Source organism: Garra rufa, chromosome 15 (assembly GCF_049309525.1).
Source record: "Garra rufa chromosome 15, GarRuf1.0, whole genome shotgun sequence".
NCBI lineage: Eukaryota > Metazoa > Chordata > Actinopteri > Cypriniformes > Cyprinidae > Garra > Garra rufa.
In genome coordinates, this window is record NC_133375.1 from 14316538 (window position 1) to 14341360 (window position 24823).

Genomic DNA, 24823 nt, shown 5'->3' on the forward strand with positions numbered 1-24823 from the left:
GTCCACTATATGGAGAAAAATCCTGGAATGTTTTCCTCAAAAACCTTAATTTCTCTTTGATTAAGGAAAGAAAGACATGAACATCTTGGATGACATGGGGGGTGAGTAAATGATCAGGATTTTATTCTGGAAGTGGACTAATCCTTTAATAATCAGATCTCTAAATAAATGACACTCTCATAAAAGATTCATGTTGGAATATAGGACTTACAAATATGTACAACTCGTATCACAGTAGTTTTTAGACTTAAATAAAGTTTTTATTTCGCATAAAAGAAAACTGTGAAAAATCCATTTGCATTAGAACAGAAGAGATCAAGAAAACGGAATCAATCAAATAAAAACTTCACAGAAAGATTTCTCACATTATACACTGAAAAACAACACTCTTAAAGGAGAAGCTCACTTCCAGAACTACTCCTTTGTCATCCAAGATGTTCCTGTCTTTCTTTCTTCAGTCGTAAAGAAATTATGTGTTTTGAGGAAAACATTTCAGGATTTTTGTCCATATAGTGGACTTCTATGGTGCCCCCGAGTTTGAACTTCCAAAATGCAGCTTCAAAGGGCTCTAAGCGATCCCAGCCGAGAAAGAAGAGTCTTATTTAGTGAAACAATCAGTTATTTTCTAAAAAAAAATATTACAATTTATATACTTTTTAACCTCAAATGCTCGTCTTGGTTCAAGACAGAGTAAGTCGAAAAGGCATTTAAACTGCACTTTGGAAGTTCAAACTCGGGGGCACCATAGAAGTCCACTATATGGAGAGAAATCCTGAAATGTTTTCCTCAAAAAACATTTTCTTTACTACTGAAGAAAGAAAGACACAAACATCTTAGATGACAAGGGGGTAAGTAAATTACCTGTACATTTTTGCTCTGAAAGTGAACTTCTCCTTTAACTGGAATTTTTAGAGCAAAGGCACTTCCTCTGTAAAAGTCTCTTAATATTTATATATATACCGCATAATCTCAAAACACTGCTATGGCCGTGTGTGTGTGTGTATTCTGAGATCATACTGTGTTATTTAATACTTATGAAGCATGTGTAATCTGGTGTACTATCATGTCAGCATTTTCATAAGAAAAGCATCTAGTGAATGTGTTAAAGACAAACAAATATAGTGAACGTCCATTGATTGAGAGACATAAACAATTATTTTCAAATATTAAATATCAAGAAGTGCACTTGGCCTTTAAAATGTTAATTTGGGAGAAACTTTGGTCTTCAAAGTACCTTGCAATTTGTTCTTGGCAGAAAGCATCAACACTGAGACATCCACTTATAATCTACAAACAATAGCTGATTAAGCTATAATGTTGATAACAACAGTGTTATGATACTGTATAAGATCTTTCAAGCAGTATCAAAGTCTTGTTGGAACACGACGACGACGACAATAATTTAAAGATATACTGTATGTGGTCACACATTAATAATACACTGACCTGTTGTGGTACCAATAAATATGTCACAATTACAGACACTGCATTGCTGTGTGTGTCACACACTGGCTTTAAGGCACTTAGTGTCAGTTCTGTGCTATGTACATCACTACACAAGTGTCCACCTTTATGAAATGACGCATACTGATACATGAGATCATGAGGAAACTATCTGGCATGGTCCATGAATAGAGTACAATTTAGGTGTTCAGTTAGTGTTTTAAAAGAGACATGTCCCATGTTTATTGTTCTAGGAAATCATTCCCCATTTGAACCCTATTTGGTTAAAAACAAGTTCCATTTGCAATACTAGATTAAAAAAGAGAATTTGCCCCGTATTGTACTTCTGTTCCATGTCTTATTTAAAGCCACAGCAGATAAACAAATGGACAGGAATTAATAGAAGCTGCTAGTTTGCTTGGACTGGTTGCAAAGAAGCGTTCTCACTGTTGTTGAGACACTCCAGATTTGTACTTGATGATTCCTCTGTTTAAGGGACGGCGAAACAGTGGTCCAAATGTAGCACAGGTCTAGTGTGTTGTCCAAAAAAACAAATCAAAGCAAGGAAACACTGATACAGTACAGGTACTGAATCTCCTGTCTGTGAGAGTTAATGTGTTTTCTTGAATGCAGATTCCTTAGCAGACCACATTATTAGCAAACAATCAAAAAGAAGTCACACTCTCCTTTATCCCAACAATGGGCGGTTTGTCCTATGTTTGTATTAGAGAGATCATCAGCAGGAGGAAATGACATCAGAGAACTTCATGTTGTGAGTTAACTATTATACAACTGGCTGCAAGTGTTTGTAGCCATTTCAATACTTGGAAAGTCAGAGGGTCACATCTTCTAGAGGAAATGCTGCGCTGTTGTCTTCTTGCTTTCTTTGGGCCCGAAGCCATTATACTGCTGACAAATCGATGCGGTTGGCTGAGTTGGTGCTTTTGTCCCATGTGTTCATCTTTGTGGGAGTCACGCCGCCCTTGTTGCCGTTCATCTGCGAAAGAAAACCAGATTAATACAGCTTTGGGTTCCAATATGCTTATGAAAAACAAGCGTTTCATTTGATTAAATGTGCACTTTTAGTGTTCTTTAAATCTTTAAAAAAAAGTATTTGTAAAATAGCTACGGTTAAAGTAACAGTGATGAAATAAAAGGGATTAGTTCACTTCCAGAATAAAAATTTCATTCAAAATATATACTGTTTATATACTTTTTAACTATAAATGCTCATCTTGCATTAGCTCGACTTCACGCAGTACATTCACAGTGGAAAGCATGCATGCATGACATAGGTGGAAATACTGACCCAGTGTTTACAAAGTGAGCGTGCAAAAAAAGTTAAATGCCCTTTAAAAAAATGACAGTTAAAATGACAGACAATTTTAAAGTTGGAGGAATTGAGAGTTTTACACCCTACCCTACCTTTTTGAAGCAAAGTACACAGATAAAGAACTAACCATGTGTGACCTTTCTAACGTTATTACGTAATACGTAAAGTTGCAGATGCGGAACGCAGAGCTAATGCAAGACGAGCATTTATGGTTAAATGGTATATACAGTCAAGCCTGAAATTATTCATACCCCTGGCAAATTTTAACTAAAAGTTACTTTTATTCAACCAGCAAGTGTTTTTTAACTGGAAATGACAGTCGCTGTGATTTTGCCAAGTAAGACATGCTCCTGAATCAACATCTTTTGTTAATCCTGGATCAACATTACTGTCCAAAATATAGACTTAACCCAATCCCTACCCCTAAACCTAACCCTACCTATAATTTATTCCTAAAATGATATGATAGCTGTTTAACAAGCACCTAACCCTGATCGAAAGCCTAAAACTGACATTTCCTGAAAAGTTATCCCTTAATTCTGATTGGTTGATTGGAATGTTGTTCCAGGATCAACAAGGATGTTGATCCAGTAACATGTTGTACTTGGTTAAATCACGTTCACCCGGAAATGACACAGGCATCTCCCAAAAGATTATAAGATGATGTACAAGAGGCATCAATGTGGAAAAAAATTTTTTCACAGCTTTTATTTACATTTGAACAAAAAGTGGCATGTCCAAAATTATTGCAAACTGTCACAGTCTATGGAAAAATCCAAAGTTCTATACCATTCCAAATAGTCCAAGCTGTTCTAAAGTATCCTAATTACCATGATTCATTGGGAACAGCTGTTTTAATCAACTCAACAGGTGAAAAACAGAAGCTCTCTGCTGTTGGTTTGTGGACAGTCATGGCTAAGACAAAGGAGCTCACTGAGGACCTGCGGCTGCGCATTGTGGCTGCTCACAAGTCAGGAAAGGGCTATAAGACCATATCTAAATGTTTTGAAGTTGCAGTGGCTACAGTGCAAAGTATTATTAAAAAATACAAGACGTTCCGCACTGTGAAAAATCTCAGAGGACGTGGTCGGAAGCCAAAAGTGACACCTGTGCTGGCCCGGAGGATAGTGAGAGAGGTAAAAAAAAAAAAATCGAAGGATCACCACCAAGGCCATCCTGATGAATCTGGGCTCTGCTGGTGGCAACATCTCAAGGCAGACAGTCCAACAGACACTGCACACCGCTGGGTTCCACGGACGCAGACCAAGGAGGACACCACTTCTCCAGATAAGGCACACAAAAGCCCACTTGGCCTTTGCAAATGCTCATCTGGACAAAAAAGAAGACTTCTGGTGTTCTGTTTTATGGTCAGATGAAACAAATGTAATTGTTTGGCCACAATGATGTAGCCTTCATTTGGCGTAAAAAAGCAGAAGCCTTCAACCCTAAGAACACCATCCCCACTGTCAAACATGGTGGTGGGAACCTAATGTTTTGGGGGTGTTTTTCAGCCGGTGGACCAGGGAAACTAATCACAGTAAACGGCAGCATGAACAAGGAGCTATACATCAAAATTCTCAACAACAACATCAGGCAGTCTGCAGAGAAACTTAGCCTTGGGCACCAGTGGACATTTCAGCATGACAACGACCCAAAACACAGCAAAAGTGGTGAAGAAATGGTTAGCAGACAAAAACATTAGTCCTGTCTTAAATCCAATTGAGAATCTGTGGAGGGAGCTAAAGATCAGGGTGATGGCAAGAAGACCCTCTAACCTGTAAGAGATCGCTAAAGATTACAATTATAGGAAGCGTTTGATTGCTGTAATAGCCAATAAAGGCTTTTCTATTGATTATTGAGAAGGGTATGAATAATTTTGGACATGCCACTTTTTGTTCAGATGTAAACAAAAGATGATTAATATTTTTTTCCACAATGATGCCTCTTGTACATCGTCTTATCTTTTAGGAGACGTCTGTCATTTCTAAAAAAAAAAAAAAAAAAAAAAAAAAAATAGCTGGTTGAATAAAAGTAACTTTAAGAATTTGAATTTGCCAGGGGTATGAATAATTTCGGGCTTGATTTAAATTTTTTTAAAAGAAAATGGCTGATCATTTTGCTAGATAAGACCTATATTGGCTGGGATCGTGTAGAACCCTTTGAAGCGGCATTGAAACTGCAATTTGGACCTTGTTATTCTGGAAATGAACTAATCCTTTAAGTAAAGAGAGAACACTTTTATAACTATGTTTTTTAGCACACTTAAAACGTGCATTTTTAATCTTGTAAAATTTAAAGATTTACTGTAAAGTACATTTAAATTAAGCTTTAAAGAAGTACACATATTTTGATGTGTTGACTAACATAGTAAAGCACATGTGAAGCACTTGTTTATAATTTTAACTGCAGTGTATTATTTGATATTAAAGTTCATTTTGTGAATGTTCTAAATTACAACATTATTAAAAAAAAATGTACGACCACAAATACATTTAAATACATGATACAAGTTTCAATAGGAATGACATAAAAGTATATTTTTTGTTTACCATAAATGTTTTTCAGTACATGAGATGAACTTAAGTCCAACTCGAGTAGGTCAAAAAGCACTCTTGAGGTTAACTAACTGCATTTAATATTCCTGCGATTTCAAAGCTGAATATTTAGCATCATTCACATGATCCTTAAGAAATCATTTTAATATTCTGTTTTGCTGCTCATTTATTTGAAATGAATCTGTAGTGTAAAAATGAAAAGCATGGAATTACTCACTATATCTGAGTTGAAAGGTTTGACGTTGATGTTGCGAATTGAGCTGCTGGTTAAAGTCCACACTTTGGTTTTGTGTTTGAAAGCAGCCCTCACCTGAAGAGCAGTAACAAGACATTAATTCTGTTAACAAACAGCATGCTTGACAAATTTGCTCTGGTTTTAATATTGAAAGGAGATTGTAATAGTTTGAAAGTATCTCTCTATAAGTACATTCACATAATGAAGAATCAAATCATCACCACTAGATGGCGACACTTTAACTATTATTTACATCAGTCTGCTGTTGCTACGTCAGACATTTTCCCTTGACATACAGCACAGACTTCTGACACAGCTGCACAAACACACTCTTACCTCAGAGTTTAACAGACAGTGAAACAGGAATATGAAGAACCCCTTTGAGGAATAAAAGAAAAACAACAGATAACACTAAATGTTGCGCTCCAACTCACATCTGCGAAAGTTCTTACAAGTCAGTCCAGGTCCAAAGTCATTTCAAACATTGTTATGTCCCATATTTTGTAAAGCTGTGACTGACATTGGAGCCTGGAAATCAATCAGTTTGCTGGTGAAATTGTTATGTTACACAGTAGTGATATCTGACCTGTAGTGAGTTAAACACTGCAAACATGTACTGGAAAAGTAGAGAGTGGTCATTCACTGCCAGAACCCCAAAGATCCACGATATGCCCAGAATGGGCAAGAGTACCGCCACCGCTTTAGTCGTGAGCCTAGAAAGACAAACACGCATGTGGGAAAACAACAACAACAAAAAAAAAAATATGCATGATGGCTATTACAATTATGAGATAAACTCACTTTACAGAGTTGGCGTCTCCGTGAACCTTATAGTTCTCAGCGCTGATCCTGGATATGATCCGCGTCACAGCTATTAAAATGCCAATGTTCACCTGGACAGCAGAGATTTCAACATTACAAGTGTTTCTCTCGTGGTTACCTAATGTAGTGTATTTAACACACCTCATTAACAGCTGCTTACCATTATAACAAACAGAGCAGGGGCTACAAAAGCCCAAATCGCCCCATTCTTCAGTGAGAGCCAACAACTAATACAGAGAAGGACAAAACGAGAGACAAATGATGTCAGACAAGTCATCTTTTTTCTTCAGACTGGACATCTGTTTACCATGACATGACCCATGATGCTGAAATGGTAACTTACTTGCCAACCTCTCCATAGCTGTTTAGTGATGAGGTCATAGACACCACACATATGACCAAAGGACAACCTGAGTAAAGATATGAACAGTTTTAGAGGGAAGGTTAATACGTATGAATTTTAAGCAGTGTAATTTATTGAAAAGAATTTCTAACCATTTTTTTCTAATTAATTTATAATTATTATACACAGACTATTTTACAAACTTTTGTACAAAAGTAAAATTACAAAATATAACATTAAAAAATGTATAATCACTTGTTTCTCTAAGGAAACATTGCCCAACAACGACGCCAGCAGTTAAAGAGAAAGCGGCAGTCCGCGTCTCTTTTGCTTCCCCTGAGCCTACTGTGAGTTTTAAAGGACCTCCTAAAGTGTGTAGTGGGTTTGTTGGGGGCAATTGAGAATGCCTCCATCGCGATATGATTGGATATGACTGGTTCTGATAAGATAAATACTGTTTTTTTGTTTTTGTTTGTGCGCGTTCTGTGTTCGTGAATCAATCTGAGGCTATGTTCACACTGCAGGCAAATGTGGCCCAAAAAAAAAGGCATGGAAACATAATCTGTGGGAGTTTTTAGTGAGTTATCAGCTTAGTGAAATTTAAAGTAAATCTCCATGTCTGTGACCAATATTTAGAAACCTTTGATGACTGATGATCTAAAAAAATCAGAAATAGTTAGTTTTCTTATACTGTACTTGATGTTTATTTAACCAATAAAATTTGACTGGGACATTAATTTACAGTTGAGGTCAAAAGTTTACATCCCCCTTTGAAAATCTGCAAAATGTTGATTATTTTATCAAAATAAGAGGGGTCATACATAATGCATGTTATTGTTTATGTAAGGGATAATCAACGGTTTGCCGTGCATTAAAGGATTTTAAATGCACGACGTGGAGGCTAATAACCGCCCGACGCGAAGCGGAGGGTGGTTGCCTCCGCGAAGTGCATTTTAAATCCTTTAGTTTAATGCACGGCAAGCCGTTGATTATCCCGCTTATTCCATGGTCATTTGCTAAGTTATAGGCAAGTTAAAACTAGTCCTGCTCTTTGCAGCGCAATATTTGACTGAATAGGTAAAAAAAGACGGTTATTTTCGTCAGTTATGACACGCAGCTCTAGCATTCTGCCTGCTTCAAATCAGACACAGACATGAAATAGTGCGGTAAGATCACATTTATTTGAATGAAATCTAGCATTTGTTTCAGTAAATTATCCATCGACCGAGAGAGAGGTAGAGATGACAGAATCGCGGGGAAGTGCTGACAAGAAGTTTATGTATGTGCGCAGCACAATGCGATCTCTGATCTCTCTCTGTCTCTCTCTCTGCGTTTGTGTGCATCAATTAAAGCAGCGCATTAATATAGAACGGTGATTAAACTGACTTGGAACTACCTGTGCATTAAACGGTTTTACTGCACACCTGCCAGCCAATCAGAATCCAGTATCCAGACATTCCATGGAATAATTAGTAATGACCTGAATAAGATTTATAAAATAAGATTTAATTCATAAAAATTACCCTGTTCAAAAGTCATTCTTTTTTAAAGATTTATTGTTGGTGTTTTTGCCTTTTATTGATAGGACAGTAGTGAGAGGAAATGAAGTAGGAAAGAGAGGGGAGATGAGATTGGGAAAGGTCCACGTGCCGGGACTCGAACACGGGACGCCCAAAGCACACCGGTGCTGTATGTCGATGCACTGTGCACGAGGCTATCGGCACCGACATCTCCTTGATTCTTAATATTGTGTTGTTACCTGAATGATCCACAGCTCTGTGTGTTTTTTTTTGGTTTAGTGATAGTTGTTCATGAGTCCTTTGTTTTGTACTGAAAAGTTAAACTGCCCGCTGTTCTTCAGAAAAATCCCACAAATGATTTGGTTTTCCAGCATTATGTATTTGAATGCTTTTCTAACAATGAAGGTATGATTTTGAGATCCATCTTTTCACACAGAGGACAACTGAGGGACTCATATGCAACTATTACAAAATTTTTTCAGTTTAAATGCTCACTGATGCTTCAGAAGGAAAAAAAAAAAAAAAAAAACAAGAATTATAAAACATGAAGATCTGGGGAGGGGGTAAAAAATTTTGTACCGAATGGAATGCTGGAAAACTAAAGAATTTGTGGGACCTAAAGGATTTAGGTTTAACTGTTCAGGACAAACAAGGTACTCATGAACAACTATTACTAAAAAAAAGCTGTGGATCATTCAGGTGTCACAACCCTGTCTGTCATTGGTTTCTCCCATTGTCTTCCCCTGCCATTCTGTGTTCATTTGGTTTAGCCCTGTGTTTAGCCATTATCTGTTTCACCTGTCCTTGTAATCATTAGTCATCTGTGTCACCTGTGTTTGATAATTAGTTGCCCTTTATAAGTCTGTCTTTGAGTTTAGTCTTTTGTCGGTCTTTAACGTTATCTGGATGTGTGTGAAAGCCCTCTGTGTTCCTGCCTGTTCCTGCCTTGTTCATCTTGGAGAATTCTATTAAATTTACTGTTGATTGTTAATCTCGTCTATCGTCTCGTCTCGTCCTGCACACCCGCGTGACAGAAAGACCGACCCAAAAAAAAAATTCACGGCGTCTTCCCCTGCGTTTATTTTCCGTTTTTTTTTGTATCAGTGTTTAGTTTATTTTTTTTTCCCCCGTCATGAATGATCCCGCCGTCCTCATCCTCCTCCTGAAGCAGGGGAACCGCTCTCTCGAGGACCACACCAGAGACTTTATATTCCTCGCCCCGTTTACGCACTACCCGGACAGTTGCCTATGCACGTTCTACCGCGTGGGACTTAATGATAACATCCAGAGGCAGCTGTCCGGGGAGGGTCCTCGAGAGAGCCTCGCCGACTACATCGAGTGGGTGCTGGTGTCCAGCAGAGCCTTGTTGACCGCGAAGGATGACACCAGCCCCACTCCAGACCCAGAACCCAGCCCAACATCACCCCGACAAGCGGAGTTGCAGCCCGAGCCCACCGACGATGGAGAGCCCGAGCCGAGAGCGACAGAGCCAGAGCCGGACCCATCGGACCAGGTGCGAGAGCCGACTGCTACATCCGCGACGGTGGAGTGTGACGTGGAGCAAGAGAGGGCTACAGAGAGCCCTGCCCACTGCACCACCACTGGGGGTGAGAATGAGCAACACTCTGGGGACTTAATAGACTTTTCCACAGAACCACTGGCCTGCCTGAACTTCCCACCCACCCGCCCTCTTCTGCCTATGCCTGAGTCTCCGCTGGTCCCGTCCAGCCATCCTGAGTCTCCGCTGGTCCCGTCCAGCCATCCTGAATCTCCGCTGGTCCCGTCCAGCCATCCTGAGTCTCCGCTGGTCCCGTCCAGCCATCCTGAATCTCCGCTGGTCCCGTCCAGCCGTCCTGAATCTCCGCTATCACCTGTCAGTCCCCCTGCTCACCCTCAGTCATCCACCTGTGCAGTGGGCTCGCCGCGGGACTGCCAGCTTCCATCGGCGTCTCGGCTGGAGGATTCCTCAGCTCCGCCTCCAGCCTCCGAGTCCTGGACTCCGCCTCGGCCCTTCGACCCCGCGGTTCCACCACGGCTCTCGACGCCCTCCTCTCCACCGTCGCCCGTCGATCCACCAGCTCCACCGGGCTCCATCGTCTTTCCGGCTCCGCCCTGGTCAGTCGTCACCCCATCGGCTCCTCAGGACTCTGCTCCTCCGGCTGTGCCTCGTCGCGCCGTCCCACCGGCTCCTTGGGACTCCTCCTTCCTGCGGGCACAGCCTCCATCCTCTGTCGCTCCGGCTCCGCCGCGGATCTCCGGGACTCCGCCTCCGCCTCGGGCGCCAGAGCCTGCTCCACCTTGGCCCTCCGGATCCTCGGCGTCACCCCGGATCATCGGCTCTCCGTCTCCGCCTCGGGCTCCTCCGCCATCTGCTCCGCCTCTGTCGGTCGGCCCCATGGAGTCGGCACGCCTTCCTCCACCATGGCTCCTCCCTCCGTCGGCTCCACCGTGGGCCATCATCATGGCTGTGGTCTGGGTCAGTTCCTCCTGCTTCAGGTCCCTCCTGTTTCCTCCCTGGCTCCTCCCACCTTCGTCGCCCCCCTGGACTCTAATGACTTTGTTTGTTGTCCCCCTCCAGGGGTACCGTCCTCCGCCCAAGCCTCCTCCCTTATGTACTCTGTTTTTCCGCCCCTCTCGTTTCTTCCACGGCGCGAGGACGCGCCTTTCCGGAGGGGGGCGTGATGTCACAACCCTGTCTGTCATTGGTTTCTCCCATTGTCTTCCCCTGCCATTCTGTGTTCATTTGGTTTAGCCCTGTGTTTAGCCATTATCTGTTTCACCTGTCCTTGTAATCATTAGTCATCTGTGTCACCTGTGTTTGATAATTAGTTGCCCTTTATAAGTCTGTCTTTGAGTTTAGTCTTTTGTCGGTCTTTAACGTTATCTGGATGTGTGTGAAAGCCCTCTGTGTTCCTGCCTGTTCCTGCCTTGTTCATCTTGGAGAATTCTATTAAATTTACTGTTGATTGTTAATCTCGTCTATCGTCTCGTCTCGTCCTGCACACCCGCGTGACATCAGGTGACAACACAGTATTAAGAATCAAGTGTATGCAAACTTTTGAACAGGTTCTTTTTTTTAATTCAACTATTATTTTCTCTTGTGGACTATATGTAAATGTATTTCATGTGAAATATCTTATTCAGGTCAGTACTAAATAAACAATAACATGCATTTTGTACGATCCCTCTTATTTTAGTAAAATAATTAATTAGTTTGTTTGTTAACATTTTGCATATTCTGAAAGGGGAGTGTAAAGTTGACTTCAACTGTACATTTGCCTCCTCATTTCAGAATCATTTAAGTTTCAATTCAGCTTTGCATTACAGGAATAAATTACACTTTAAAGTATAAAAAGTTTCTGGCTTAGTAGTGTTGTCAAATCCCTCTCTCACTCACACCATATGTTTTTGTTATATAGGAATGACGTGTCAAAAGACAAATGTTTGTGGGAAAAAACCTGGAACGCATTGGAGCTAAAAATACCTTGTTGTAAAACCCAGCATAGAAGTTTTCAGATTATGTCGTAGGAACTAAAATAAGAACTTTTTGGACTGTAGCCGCTTGTTTCGTGCCACCATAAATAAAGAGCAGTCTGGCTGTGCCAAAGGCTTTTAGAAAGGGAGTAAACTTCAATCTAAAGTAATGACTTAAGTTTAACAAAGCCTGTTTTCTTCATCCACACTGAGCGTATCACCAGTGTCACTATGGATACAAATAAACACGTCTATTTATTCAACACTTTATCATATGTAATAATGAAAAACACCTTCGGTTATCACGATGCCAACTTCGCATGTACTAATAAAACTAAAAGTATATTGATTTACTTCAAGGCCTCTTGTAGCTCTGGCAATCTCATTTTATGTGAAAAAAAAAACACAAAAGGCCAATCATAAACTGTTCTCAAAAGCACGGGAGAGCACATGTTGTCTATTATCACATATGCACATTTGAGATCAGGTCAATTAATAACAGTGACGGCATCATTAGCGATGACCCACTGAAGACTCACTGTCCTTTCATCTATTGACATCTCAGACAGACCATAACGCACAAATGTCTTCTTTTCCTCCCTTTTCCAATGACACTGCCACATCAGTCATGGCTGAGGGAGGAGGCTGATTTCTCTTAGTGCTAATGCCTGCCGTGGGATAACCTCATTTGACTCCCTTGGGTTTGTACATTACGCCGTATTGGGTCGTTTAAGGCAAACGAAAGTGATCTGATGTTTTCCTTCTCAGCATGTGTGATTCTGTTATTCAGTTCAAGCATGTTTTTCAGATGAAGTGTGTAGTTTATATGAATCTGTGGCCATTCTGTGGTGTACTAACCCCATCCGATGGCATAGTAATAAAAGTGTTTGCTGCCCTCTGAGCCGAACACCTTGATCACCATGCTGTAGAGGTGCAGCCCTTCCACCAGCATCCAGGCGAACGCACACAGAAAGAAGAAATGCAGCAATATGGCCATAATCTTACACGGGAGCTGGGAGAGAGAGAGAGAGAGGACAGTTTCATTCACTGTGGCCTTTCGGATCAGGACAAGCGTCTAGACGAAATGCACTGCAGTGAAAACTGATCTATTTTGTGAATCTTAGCTAAAGCATAACATGATGTTAAAATAAACATATGGGCGACAGCGTGGTTGAGCTCGATGATCTCAACAATGACATTACCATAGCAAGATTTCAGCCAAGTCCTCACACAGAGGAAGCACAATCAAATGAATCTGACCGTAATGCCGGAGGCTTGTTAGGAGATCAGTGGAGTCATCGGCTCTTTCCAGCTTATTAGATTTCTTTATGTAATGACAACATGCTGTTTCTGATACTGATGAGGATACGATAATCACCACAGACAACAAACAAAATTAAACACAATCACACATTGTAAATGAGAGGCTGATGTAATTCCAACATTTCATAAGCAAGTATCTTCTATCAATATTTGTGTGGATAATGTCAGTTTTTTTTGTAGTTAATAATTCCCCCCCCCCCTGCTGTTTTTAGTGCAGAACTGCACTCTACAACATGTATGACTTAATAATGGTTATTATCATTAACTAAAACTAAAACATTTTTGTTATTTAAAATAGAGATTAAATAAAAAATATAAATATTAGATGAAAATCTACACTTTCTTTAAGTTCATTTCTAATTTTCATTTAGTGTACTGTAAGATGAAGCAAAACAAAAAATCTCGTTTTCAGAAAAAAAAAAGAAGAAGATAAAATTAAGTTTGTTTTTGCTTGAAACAAGCTAAATAATCTACCAATGGGGTAAGCAAAATAATCTAGTTGTCTGCTTGAAATGAGATTATTTTGGTTACCCCACTGGCACATTATTTTGCTTGTTTTAAGCAAGAATTCACTTAATTTTGACTTCTTTTTTCTGAAAACAAGACAGTAATTTTTACTTGTCTAGAAAATAATTCTTGATTTAAGAATTTTTAGATATTTTGGCTGGGAACAAGACAAAAAAATCTAAGTAAGAAAAGCATTTTTTTTGCAGTGAGCCCGTTTCCGCAACCGATTAAAAAAATAAAAAAGGTAATTGAGACTTTATCTCAATTCTGACTTTTTTTTCTTGCAATTGACTAGTAAAATAACTAGTTTGATAGAGTTAAGATAACTGAGTTATAAAGAATTGTGAGATAATAACTCACAATTGTGAGTTAAAGTCAGAAATGTAAGATATATTCACAATTGCGAGTTATAAAGTCAGAATTGTGAGATATAAACTTGCAATTGTAAGTTAAAGTCAGAATTGTAAGATATAAACTCACAATTGCAAATTATAGTCAAAATTCTGAGATATACTCACAACTGTGAGTTATAAAGTCAGAATTGTGAGATATAAACTCACACTTGTTAGTTATAAAGTTTGAATTGTAATATATACTCACAATTATGAGTTATAAAGTCAGAATTGCGATATATAAACTTGCACTTGTGAGTTATAAAGTCAGAATTTAAGTATAAACTCACAATTGCGAGTTATAGTCAGAATTGTGAGATAAATTCACAATTGTGATTTATAAAGTCAGAACTGTGAGATATAATCACAACTTTGAGACATAAAGTCAGAATTGTGAGATATAAACTCAAAATTACGAGTTATAAAGTCAGAATTATGATATAAACTCACAATTATGAGTTATAAAGTCAGAATTGTAAGATATAAACTCGCAAGTGTGAGATATAAAGTCAGAATTGTGAGATATAAACTCAGTTGTGAGTTAAAGGACAGAAGCACATAACAAAACTGACTAAAAATGTAACTAAAATTACCATGAAAACAGAACATAAAAATAAATAAAAGCCAATTCAAAATATTGCTAGTATAAATAATAAATTAATACATTATTATTAACCCTTTAGCATGTACGATCACACCCGTGCGATTTGTCTTGGCTGGTCCCTGAAGCGTACGATCACACCGGTGTGATTCGAACGTTCGCCGCATCACGTGATCGGCTGCTGTTTTCAACCACATAATGCTTATTTTAGGTTTCAGACATTTAAATACGCATACGTACTAGCAAAACCATACATTTATAGTTTGTAAAATACACACTGATGTCTATGGAAGCGGCAATAATGATCCTACAAATATATTCTGACAACATATTTTATTGATATCATATACAGATTATGTAGGTAACTACAAAGTTCACTCTCCTCTTCTCCCAGCTCACCAGAGACTTACTTTAATGTCTTTCGGGAGGAGAGAATGAATTTGCGTGTTGTAAATCCCACAGCTCGGATTCAGCGCGAACAAACATGGCGGCGCCCATCACCCGGTATAGATTAACTAACGCGGTCATTATAAAAGTGTTTCAACTTTTAAATACATTTACTTGTACATATTTTGAAATCGGAATATCAGATATTTCATAATATAGTGAGCATGCTTGTGAATATTAATAATAAAAAAGGAAAAACGAAATAAAAGCGATCCATGTGTCTTACAGTGCTGTTGTGGCTGCGGTGTGTCACATGACGCGTCGACATTGAAACAGTAATGCTAAACATTCTAAAATAACGGTCGCCTAAAAAAACTCTCTCTTTGGGGTTAGATAGAATATTTTAAACTCACGTGTGAAAGGGTTAATAGATACAATTTTTTGCCTATATTTCTATTATTTGTAGGTGAAGAACATAGAGTCATCATTATTATGTTATCTGTTATTGTGTTTGACAACGGAGGGCCTTCGAGTCAAAACAGCTGAGAACCACTGATTTAGGTTTAACCTGTAACAGAGAGTTAGATAGACTCACCGTGCCGGGATTGAAGCGGAAACTGATGAGCAGAAGAATCTGAGCGACTAAGATTGCAAATGCCAAGTTTGCATGAATATGGTAACGCTGGTTACGTATGGTGTTAACGGACCTGTATGCACAAAAAAACAGAAATTGTGCAGAAACATTAAAAGCGTATAGTGTTTGATTAATTGAAATTGCAAGTTATTATATTTAATAAATCCAAAAGGAACTGAGAAGTTTAGCCATGTGAATAAAACATTTTTGACCATATTTAAATAGTAGATTGGGTCCCACTTTATATTAGATGGCCTTAACTACTATGTACTTACATCAAAAATAAATACAATGTACTTTCTGTGTTCATGTTGTTTTGCAAAACACAAACTTTTGCTGCTACTAAGGTGGGATATGGGTACAGGGACAGGTTTGGTGGTATTGGTAGGGTTATGGGTTGGTTAAAGTGTAAGGGATGGGCCAACAATGTACACATTAAGTGAACTGTATCAAATGATTCATTTAAATGTAAGTACATAGTAGTTAAGGCCACCTACTATATAGTGGGACCATAGATTGTTGTGGGATACTTACGACAGCACGGCAAAGGTGACCAGTGTAATTGCCAAGCAGAAAATGGAGATAGAGCAGCCGATGTAGCTAATAGTGGACAGCGCAACCTGGTGGGCCTTTGACAGCTGAGGTGGAGACAAAAATGACAGCACAGGCAATGAGATGATGAAAATGATTGAAGTTGGACTATTGTACAACACTGAAGGAGGTTTCAAGGAATTGAAAACCCCAGATGTAACCACAAATCAGAAAAACTGAATACCACAGCAACAATGCACTGATTGAAAAGTCAAAGGTTACCGAAGACCAGCTGCACTGGGATTGACATTCGCATAATTATAAATGACTTGAAAATTTCAAGATCATATCATCAGAACAGACCTGCATGAGCCTGACAATCAATCCAATAAATTCTTGGAAAGAGTCGCTTTTCATAGAGCGCACTAACTATTCACAGACATGGTAGACCAACGGTTGAGACAAGATGATTAGTGACAGCCTCAGTCTTTCTTAATGTAAACAAATATCTCTATATTCAGTCTCTTTGCACATTAAAGGGATAGTTCACCTAAAAATGTAATTATTTACTGTTATTAATTACTCACCATCATGTTATTCCAAACCCGTAAGACCTTTATTAATCTTTAGAACGCATTTTAAGAGATTTTTGACGAAATCTGAGAGCTTTCTGACCCTGCATAGACAGCAATGCAACTGAAACGTTTAAAGCTCAGAAAGGTAGTAAGGACATCGCTAAAATAGTCCATGTGACGAGAGTATTGTTTGGGCGCAATTTTGATCAAATAAATGCAGCCTTGGTAAACAAACAATCAAACAAAAAAAGATTACTACTAAAACATTTGCTGAAATCACAACTGGTTTAAAAACAGATGGTTCATAAACGTTTCACAACTCGATTTTGTTTATCACCAGTTAAATAAGAAATTGTAAAATGATCATAAAAAATAAATTATCACATTTTTGGCACCAAAAAAACTTATCAACCCAAGCTCATTGGAAATACCTTAAAGGGATAGTTCACCCAAAAAAGAAAATTGGATTGTCTGCTTACCCCCAGGGCATTCAAGATGTAGGTGACTTTGTTTCTTCAGTAGAACACAAACAAAGATTTTTAACTCAAACCGTTGCAGTCTGTCAGTCATATAATGGCAGTCAATGGGCACCAAATCATTGAGTAAAAAAAAAAAAAAAACATACACAGACAAAACCAAATTAAACCCTGTGGCTCGTGACGATACATTGAGGTGTTAAGACACAAAATGATTGGTCTGTGCAAGAAACTGAACAGTATTTATATTATTATTTACCTCTGATCCACCGCAACATTTAACTGTCCTGAGCGCGTTCATGAAAAAAAAACACATTGCACATATTCGCATAGCAATATGGCACATATTCGTTTGAGGTACATATTGTGTTTGAGGTACATTTTGTGGTTGTTCAGAATTCAAATATCCAGGTAGTGTCGCTAAAAGTTAATTCTCTATTGTGGTGAAAATATCCCTATACACCGACACCCAACCCTAAACTTACCTGATAAAAAAGCTGGGTTTTTTTTAGCTGTTTTGTCGAACCGTAGTTTTACCAGTTTTTTTTTACCGGAGCTCTTCATCATTTAAGTGCAACGTCGTATCACGTGAGCTATCGAGCAAACCTACTAAATTAGAAAACTAACCATATGAAGCTGTATGTGTGACGATTCAGAAGTATCAGTTTTCAAATCACTCAGGATGTTAAAAATTATTTTGAAGCCATAATGTAATATTCTGTATTCTATTCTATCCTAGTCTAATATTCTTAAGTAATTGTGTGAAAATTCTGCTTTATTAATCAAAAATCTGTGTGTAAATCATACTTTGTGTGAAAAAAAAAAAGTTGTAGTAGTTTTACTGCCTCAAGTGTTCATTTCAACTGGAAACTGCAGTGATTTGTACATATAGGTATGTTTTTTTAAGTTTTGCAGAAATGTATATAGAGGCACGTATTTCCAATAAGCCTATGCTGCAACTAACACTACAGGTGGAAAGATTTCCATGCTACGACACCTTCTACGCATGTGTCGGTAAAGAGTGAACTGATTAATTCCCGAACATCTGTCATGATATAGAGCTGTATTGTTACGGTTTCTCTGACCCAGTGCCAGTAATTGGTACTCAGTGTTGCATCTGCACGCCGGACCCATCGGCAGTTGTTTTCCCCCATAATTCTATTTCCGTGCGTGGGTTCGATCGTACATTAACTCCGCTTCCTGCCTTGTGATTATCGTGGGCCCAGAATATCGAGGATCTGCGGAGCGGTGGAGAAAGCACGATTTCCTCCAGGCTTGAAGTATTGAGGTGAGCCGCTAATTGAGGCCCAGGCAGAGGCGGGCATCAGCATCAAAGCTCCAGAGGAGATGATTATATGACTGAGCGAGGACAGATTTTCTCAACAAACACATGCAGATGATAGACGCAGAAGAGCCAAGCTGCACCTGGGTGCCTCGGTTTTGGCTCACGCATCTCGAAATCTCGAAACGGCAACCTGCCGTCGTGTGAAGCAATACGTCTCTCATCTTCACAAACACACAAACATGTCCCTACTTAGCGCGTAGTTGTAGCTGACAAGGTCTTTACCCTGAGTTAAATTCGCTCTTCAGCTCCCTTTAAATAAATCAACAGGACAAGGGTTACCAAAATATCTAGCTGTTCCTGTCGCTCGCTATTTCAAAGGCAGATGTTATTTACAAGCTTTCTCTGACAAATGACAATCCATCTGTCCGCCCAAACCCAGCCCACAGTCTTCGACCCGCACAGCCTGGGACTAGCGGCCTCCCTCGAGACGCTTTCACACACAACGACGGGTTTCGAATGACCTGGAAACAAAATCCAGCACGTCACCCTTGGAGAAGTGTCTTAACTACGTCCAAATTGTCTTCTCTCTTAAAGCTCTGCTGCTGATTTACTGAGAGCCCCGGCCAAACAAAACCTCAAGCCCTGCATGCTGTTGGCTCGCTGAAGACGAGAAACACAGTTAGCATCGCATTCATCGCAGTGCCTTGGTGTTTTCAGAGATCCCTGCTGGGAAATGACCTACATGCTCAATCAAGGAATCTTGAGAAATTCCACTAACATCAGAGTTCGCTGCCAGTTTTGTATTATACATGCATATTTCTGGATGTCTACAGCTTGGATAAGCTTAGCTAGTCAGACTAAATGAGTAAATGAGTGGTTTACTGATTAGAATAATGTTGCAATATACTAGCAACATGGTACATTTCTTAAATATTTTTTGGAGTATAATATGTATAAGTTAGACCTTACATAGGGCCCTATGAAAACACAAACTGGGCTGGTTGGCTGGTTTTAGCTGGTCAACAGGCTGGTTTTAGAGGGGTTTTGGCCACTTTCCCAGCCTGGCCAGGCTGGTCGGGCTGGGAAACCACCAGCTAAAACCAGCCTGACCATCTTGGCCAGGCTGGGAGACCAGCTAAAACCAGCTACTTCCAGCTTAAACCAGCTAAGACCGGCCAACCAGCCAAGGCTGGTTTTAGCTGTTTTTTTCAGCAGGGCACACACATACTGAAGCGCGTGTGGGGCTTGCGGTGTATATGAACACATAAACAATCTCTGGAACTGCTCTGAGAGTCATTTTATGAGCATTTTACTGTTTCTTTTGAGAAAAACTATCATCATACCATTTACAATCAGAGACTTAAAGGTCTTCACAGCAACCTGTCAAAATAAAAGTTCAGCTTAACTTAAAGAATCTGTGACAGAAATATATGATTTAATTTAATTTCTACTACTACTAATTAAAAATTAAATTATTAAAACAATTTTTTTTTAGGAATATATTTACCCCAAAAATTATTTACCAGAAAAATGTAAATACACTACACAGTATTTTTGAATGAATGAATGAATGAATGAATGAATAAATATATATATATATTAGGGGTGGAACGGTACATGTATTCGTTTCGAACCGAATCGGTACGGGGGTCACGGTTCGGTGCATGAATTTAAACGGAGAATACACGGTATGAAAATAAAAAAAAACTTGCCTGCAAAATAATTAATGTAATGCGGAACTACTGTTAGGTACGCGGGTTCTTTAGGGACAGCTAATATTTAGCCCCGCTTTAGCTTTGAAGCTCTGATTGAAGTCGATGCAGCCGAGCTCCGCCTATGTATGCGCTCTATCAGAGCCCGTCTACATTCTCTGGCACTCTGCAATTTTTTGTCAGCTCGATGGTCCATCCAGTGAGTGAGTCAGAGATAGCAGCGACAGCGAGTATGGCAAGTGGTGGTGTTCCACAAGAGTTAGAGGATCCGCCGGCCTCTTTAAGATCGCAAGTTTGGGAAAACTTCGCTTTTCCAGTCAGTTACAGTAGTACAGGCGAGAGAGTGGTGGAAAAGACGAGGACTGTGTGTCGCCGCTGTTCAGCGGTTGTTGGGTATGTGAGTGGAAATACATCTAATTGCCTTCTGCATTTTTGATTTGCTTTTCCCTCCACTGTACCGAAATCATACCGAACCGTGACGTCTGAACCGAGGTACGAACCGAACCGTGACTTCTGTGAACCGTTCCACCCCTAATATAAATATATATATATATATATACACACACACACACACACATACATACATACATATATATACACACAATAATAATAATAATAATAATAATAATAATAATAACAACAACAATAATAATAATAATAATAATAATAATAATAATATTATATTTTTTTTATAAAATTAATTAGTGATGCTTTTGATTATTAAAATTCAATGAAACAATTAAATTGGAATACAGAAAATGGATGGAAACACAGACTTTGGTAAAAATGTAACTACTGGTAAATTAAAAGTCTGTTAAATAGTGTACATTTCATGATTTAAATTAATTAGACATGCTTTTTGATTAATATTTTTTAAATTAACCATTAAAACAGAGTCTAGAAAAATTAAAAAGGAAAAAAAAAAAAAACTGATTCCAGAAATATTTAAAGGGGAAAAAAACAGAATTTTAAACATATAAATAAACCAAATGGAATTTTGGAAAAAATATAACGAGTTTCATAGGGCCCTACTTAGAGTACTGTTCAAGTGTGGGGTCAGTGATATATAAATATAAATATATATTTTATTTTAAGAAGTGTATTTATATCATTTTATTCAACAAGGATGCATTAAATTAATCAAAATTGGCAGAGCCTTAAAAGTACAGAGTTCAGTACCCAACCCTAGCCACTAAAGGTGAATATGCAAAGATGTCTGCTTTTGCATATCTCTGTAAAGCAGTATTCAGTTCTTTTATTTGCATTTGAAATTAGAAATATTTCATATTGCACGTTTTATTTAAAAGAGGCCATTTAGACAAAATGCATTCTTGCATTGGTACCAGATAGATGTAACCTGATGGAATGGAGAAAGTCTCAAGATGCATTTTTTTATGCTGAATGCTTGTTTTACTTGAAACAGAATGGGGCTGTCACAGTGAAACTTAGCAGAATCAATAATAATGAAAGCAACTAAATAGTACAGTAAATCAGTAAAATGTGTTTTTCCTAACAATGTACTCTGCAAAAGTAACAACTGTTCAAATGTTTGGGTCGATAAGATTTTTCTCAGGACTAATAGAAAGTCTAAAAGGACAGCATTTATTTAAAATAGAAATATAAATGGGTTTACTGTCACACTATTCAATTTAATGTTCCATGGAGCATCCAGACAGAATTGTGTAAAACCTAAATACACACACACACACACACACACACACACACATATATGCACACACAATGAGCTGTAAAGCTCTTGAATTATTTAAATACCGAATAATTTGCCAAAACAAGCAAGACGAATGGTAATTCATCTATAGCGCCAAATAAAGTTGCCACCAGAAATAGTAACACTGAGAGTGTCTCACCTCCATTGGAACCACTTGCATAAGGATGGCGAAGTTTGTCAAATGGTTACACAAGCAAATAGAGAAGGACAGGTTTCCATCAGCTCTCACACAGCCCTCATTGGACCACACGCCTTCCTTGGAGCTGAAACACACATACATACAGGTTTAATTGAGCATTACAGTTGCTGGAGTTGTTCATTGTTTATATTGAAACCGTACACATTCACACCCTCGCCCAGCGTTAATGCAATTACCAGCGAGTTATTAATCAAATCAGATCCAAACTAAATCAAAACTAACGCAAGACCCCATTAATCTCAGCGAGAGCCAATACTCCAGCTTCATCATTCCATTAAAGATGCAGTCATTTATTAAATACCCACATGGGAGAAAGAACAAACGAGCATAAGAAAGAATGAGAGAGAGCGAGAGGAAGGGCTCTCAATCCAAATCAAACATGCTCCATTTCAAATTATTCACATTTTTCACATGATCCTAAAAACTGGCTTTGTTCATTGGCTTTAAGTGATTTTTCGGGCATAGCTATTATGGTATAAAATTGCTTTTTATTAAAAACAGACTTTCACGATTTCCAAAAGACATGTTTGAATGACGAATTGGAAGACAGACAGAAAGATTTAGACTGCGAGACTGCAGATTCTGTTCTTTAAATAGTCAACATAAAAATAGCTGGATAACACAATGTAGCTGTGCTAAATATCCTAAACGTAGCATATTTCTGGCCCTTACGTAGGTAATGGGATAACAGTGGGACATAAATATAAGACACACACACACTGATGTAATAAAGCACTACCTGACAAGCTTTAACAGGAAATGTGAAATGAGACACTAAAAATGACAGATTGAGAGAGATAGATGGGAGAGAAAGAATATACAGGAAGGACTGCATAAATATCTTCGAACAGTGAAAGTTGGGACACACTCAGAGAGAAACATAAAAGACCATAAATAAAGTGAAAGATGTCTATAAATATCAAAAAATGTAAACATGAATCCCACACTGCAATCTTAATCGTTTTAAAAGAATGTTAAAAAGCTACCATAAACTTTTATGTTTAAGTACTTTACGTTTTTGTATGTTTATTGTATGTAAAAAAAAAAAAAAAAAAAAAAAAAAGTCATCATCACATTTGGCTTTATATGTTATTTAAATAGTTATTATTTAAATCAAATATTGTTATTTTGTTACCACGGTGGTTATTAGTATGTATTTTAAAGTACACAGCAGATTTTAACAATTCAAGGAAGTTGTGATTTTAACATTATATTGAGAAAGAAAAAAACATACAAGCACCAAATGGCATCCCATAATGTCTGCCATTAAAAAATTTGGGATTAGTAAGATTTTTAATGTTTTTTAAAGAAGTTTCTCATGCTCATGAAATATTATTTCAATGTAAAATAACTGTTTTCTATGTGAACATATTTTAAAATGTAATTTATTCCTTTGATGCAAAGCAGAATTCTTAAAAAAAAAACCTGAAAAAAGAATCACAGGTTCCAAAAAAACATTAAGCAGCACAAATGTTTCCAAAATTGATAATAAAAGTAATAAATCAGCATTTTAGAATAATTTCTGAAGGATCATGTGACACTGAAGACTTGAGTAATGGCTGATATAAATTCAGCTTTGCATCACAGGAATAAATTATATTATAAAATATATTAAAATAGAAAACCATTATTTGAAACTGTAATAATATTTCACAATATTGCAGTTTTTTCTGGATTTTTGATCAAATAAATGCAGCCTTGATGAGCATAGAATTCTTAAGTCTTACTGATCCCAAACTTTAAAGTGCATGAAGGCCAATATAAATGTTTTAACTATTCTTGCAAGTTACAAACAAATAACTGTTGCATGCCATATGAAATTAACATTTGTGTGCATAAATACATATTTGAAGCTGTGAGACCCACCTGTAGTCCAGGAAGGCGCAGTACAGGAACACTTTATTGCTGTTGTTTAAGGCCTGGAGCTGCTGTTCTTTACTCTGAAAGACAGGGAACAATGTAGTTAAGAATGAAACATCATATCAGCTGATACGTTGTAAGTTAACACAGTAAAGTCCTTCTGAGACTCATTGAGTTAGAAAGGTTTACTTTGTCACACAAGAGGTTTGAAATAAGTATTTCCGAATCAGTGGTACCATATTGCTAAATATATCAATAGGTGACATTTTAAAATGTACACACAAACACAGTCCTTTCAACCAAATATACACTCAGAAACAAGAACGCGTTTCATCTCTTTCCAATAGTCAGATTCTCAGAACATCAATGACTGCATGAATGGCATGACTTTATTGGGATGGAGTAAAGAACAGAGCCATATTTCAGACATGAATGGAAACGAGCTGGTGGAGTGGATGAAGGATGTTCGGAAACAGCTCGGAATTTACCTCTAGGATATTATCCGGTCAAACTGGTGATAGTTTAAGACAGGAAAGAACTGAGAGAATCGGAAGAACATACCAACCCTGAACTTTCAAAATGTAAACCAGTCGTGGTTGCGTTTGACAGCAGGTGGAAATAAAGATATTATTAATGTGGTGAGTGTTGAGGAACATTGAGGATGACAAGTGAAACGATAATATGACATTTTCAGTTACTGATGACAGTTTTTCTTAATGTTTTGAATTGTTTTTTGTTTTTTTTTTATTAATTTTTATTTTTAGTTAAACTTTTGGCAATTTTGTTTTGTGCTGTTATATTTGTTATTGTGTTTATTTTAAAATATGTGCTTGTAGTTTTTTTATTCGTTTTTTATTCAAGTTTTTAAAGTTAATGTTTATTATGTT

General features: G+C 38.1%; 1 protein-coding gene across 1 annotated transcript in view; it reads right to left on the reverse strand.

Annotated features, from left to right (window-relative positions):
• Window positions 1–238: 238 nt before the first annotated feature.
• adgrd1 (adhesion G protein-coupled receptor D1) overlaps window positions 239–24823 on the reverse strand; it is an 85000-nt gene continuing 60415 nt past the window's right edge. The window contains exons 14-25 of the mRNA XM_073819413.1: window positions 23943–24016; window positions 22017–22140; window positions 16104–16207; window positions 15531–15642; window positions 12584–12737; window positions 6732–6798; window positions 6549–6615; window positions 6368–6459; window positions 6153–6279; window positions 5903–5944; window positions 5549–5641; window positions 239–2440 (exon numbers count right to left, since the gene is read on the reverse strand). Coding sequence (XP_073675514.1) covers window positions 2345–2440; window positions 5549–5641; window positions 5903–5944; window positions 6153–6279; window positions 6368–6459; window positions 6549–6615; window positions 6732–6798; window positions 12584–12737; window positions 15531–15642; window positions 16104–16207; window positions 22017–22140; window positions 23943–24016 — 1152 coding nt within the window. The 3' untranslated portion in view covers window positions 239–2344. The remainder of the gene's footprint in view (window positions 2441–5548; window positions 5642–5902; window positions 5945–6152; window positions 6280–6367; window positions 6460–6548; window positions 6616–6731; window positions 6799–12583; window positions 12738–15530; window positions 15643–16103; window positions 16208–22016; window positions 22141–23942; window positions 24017–24823) is intronic.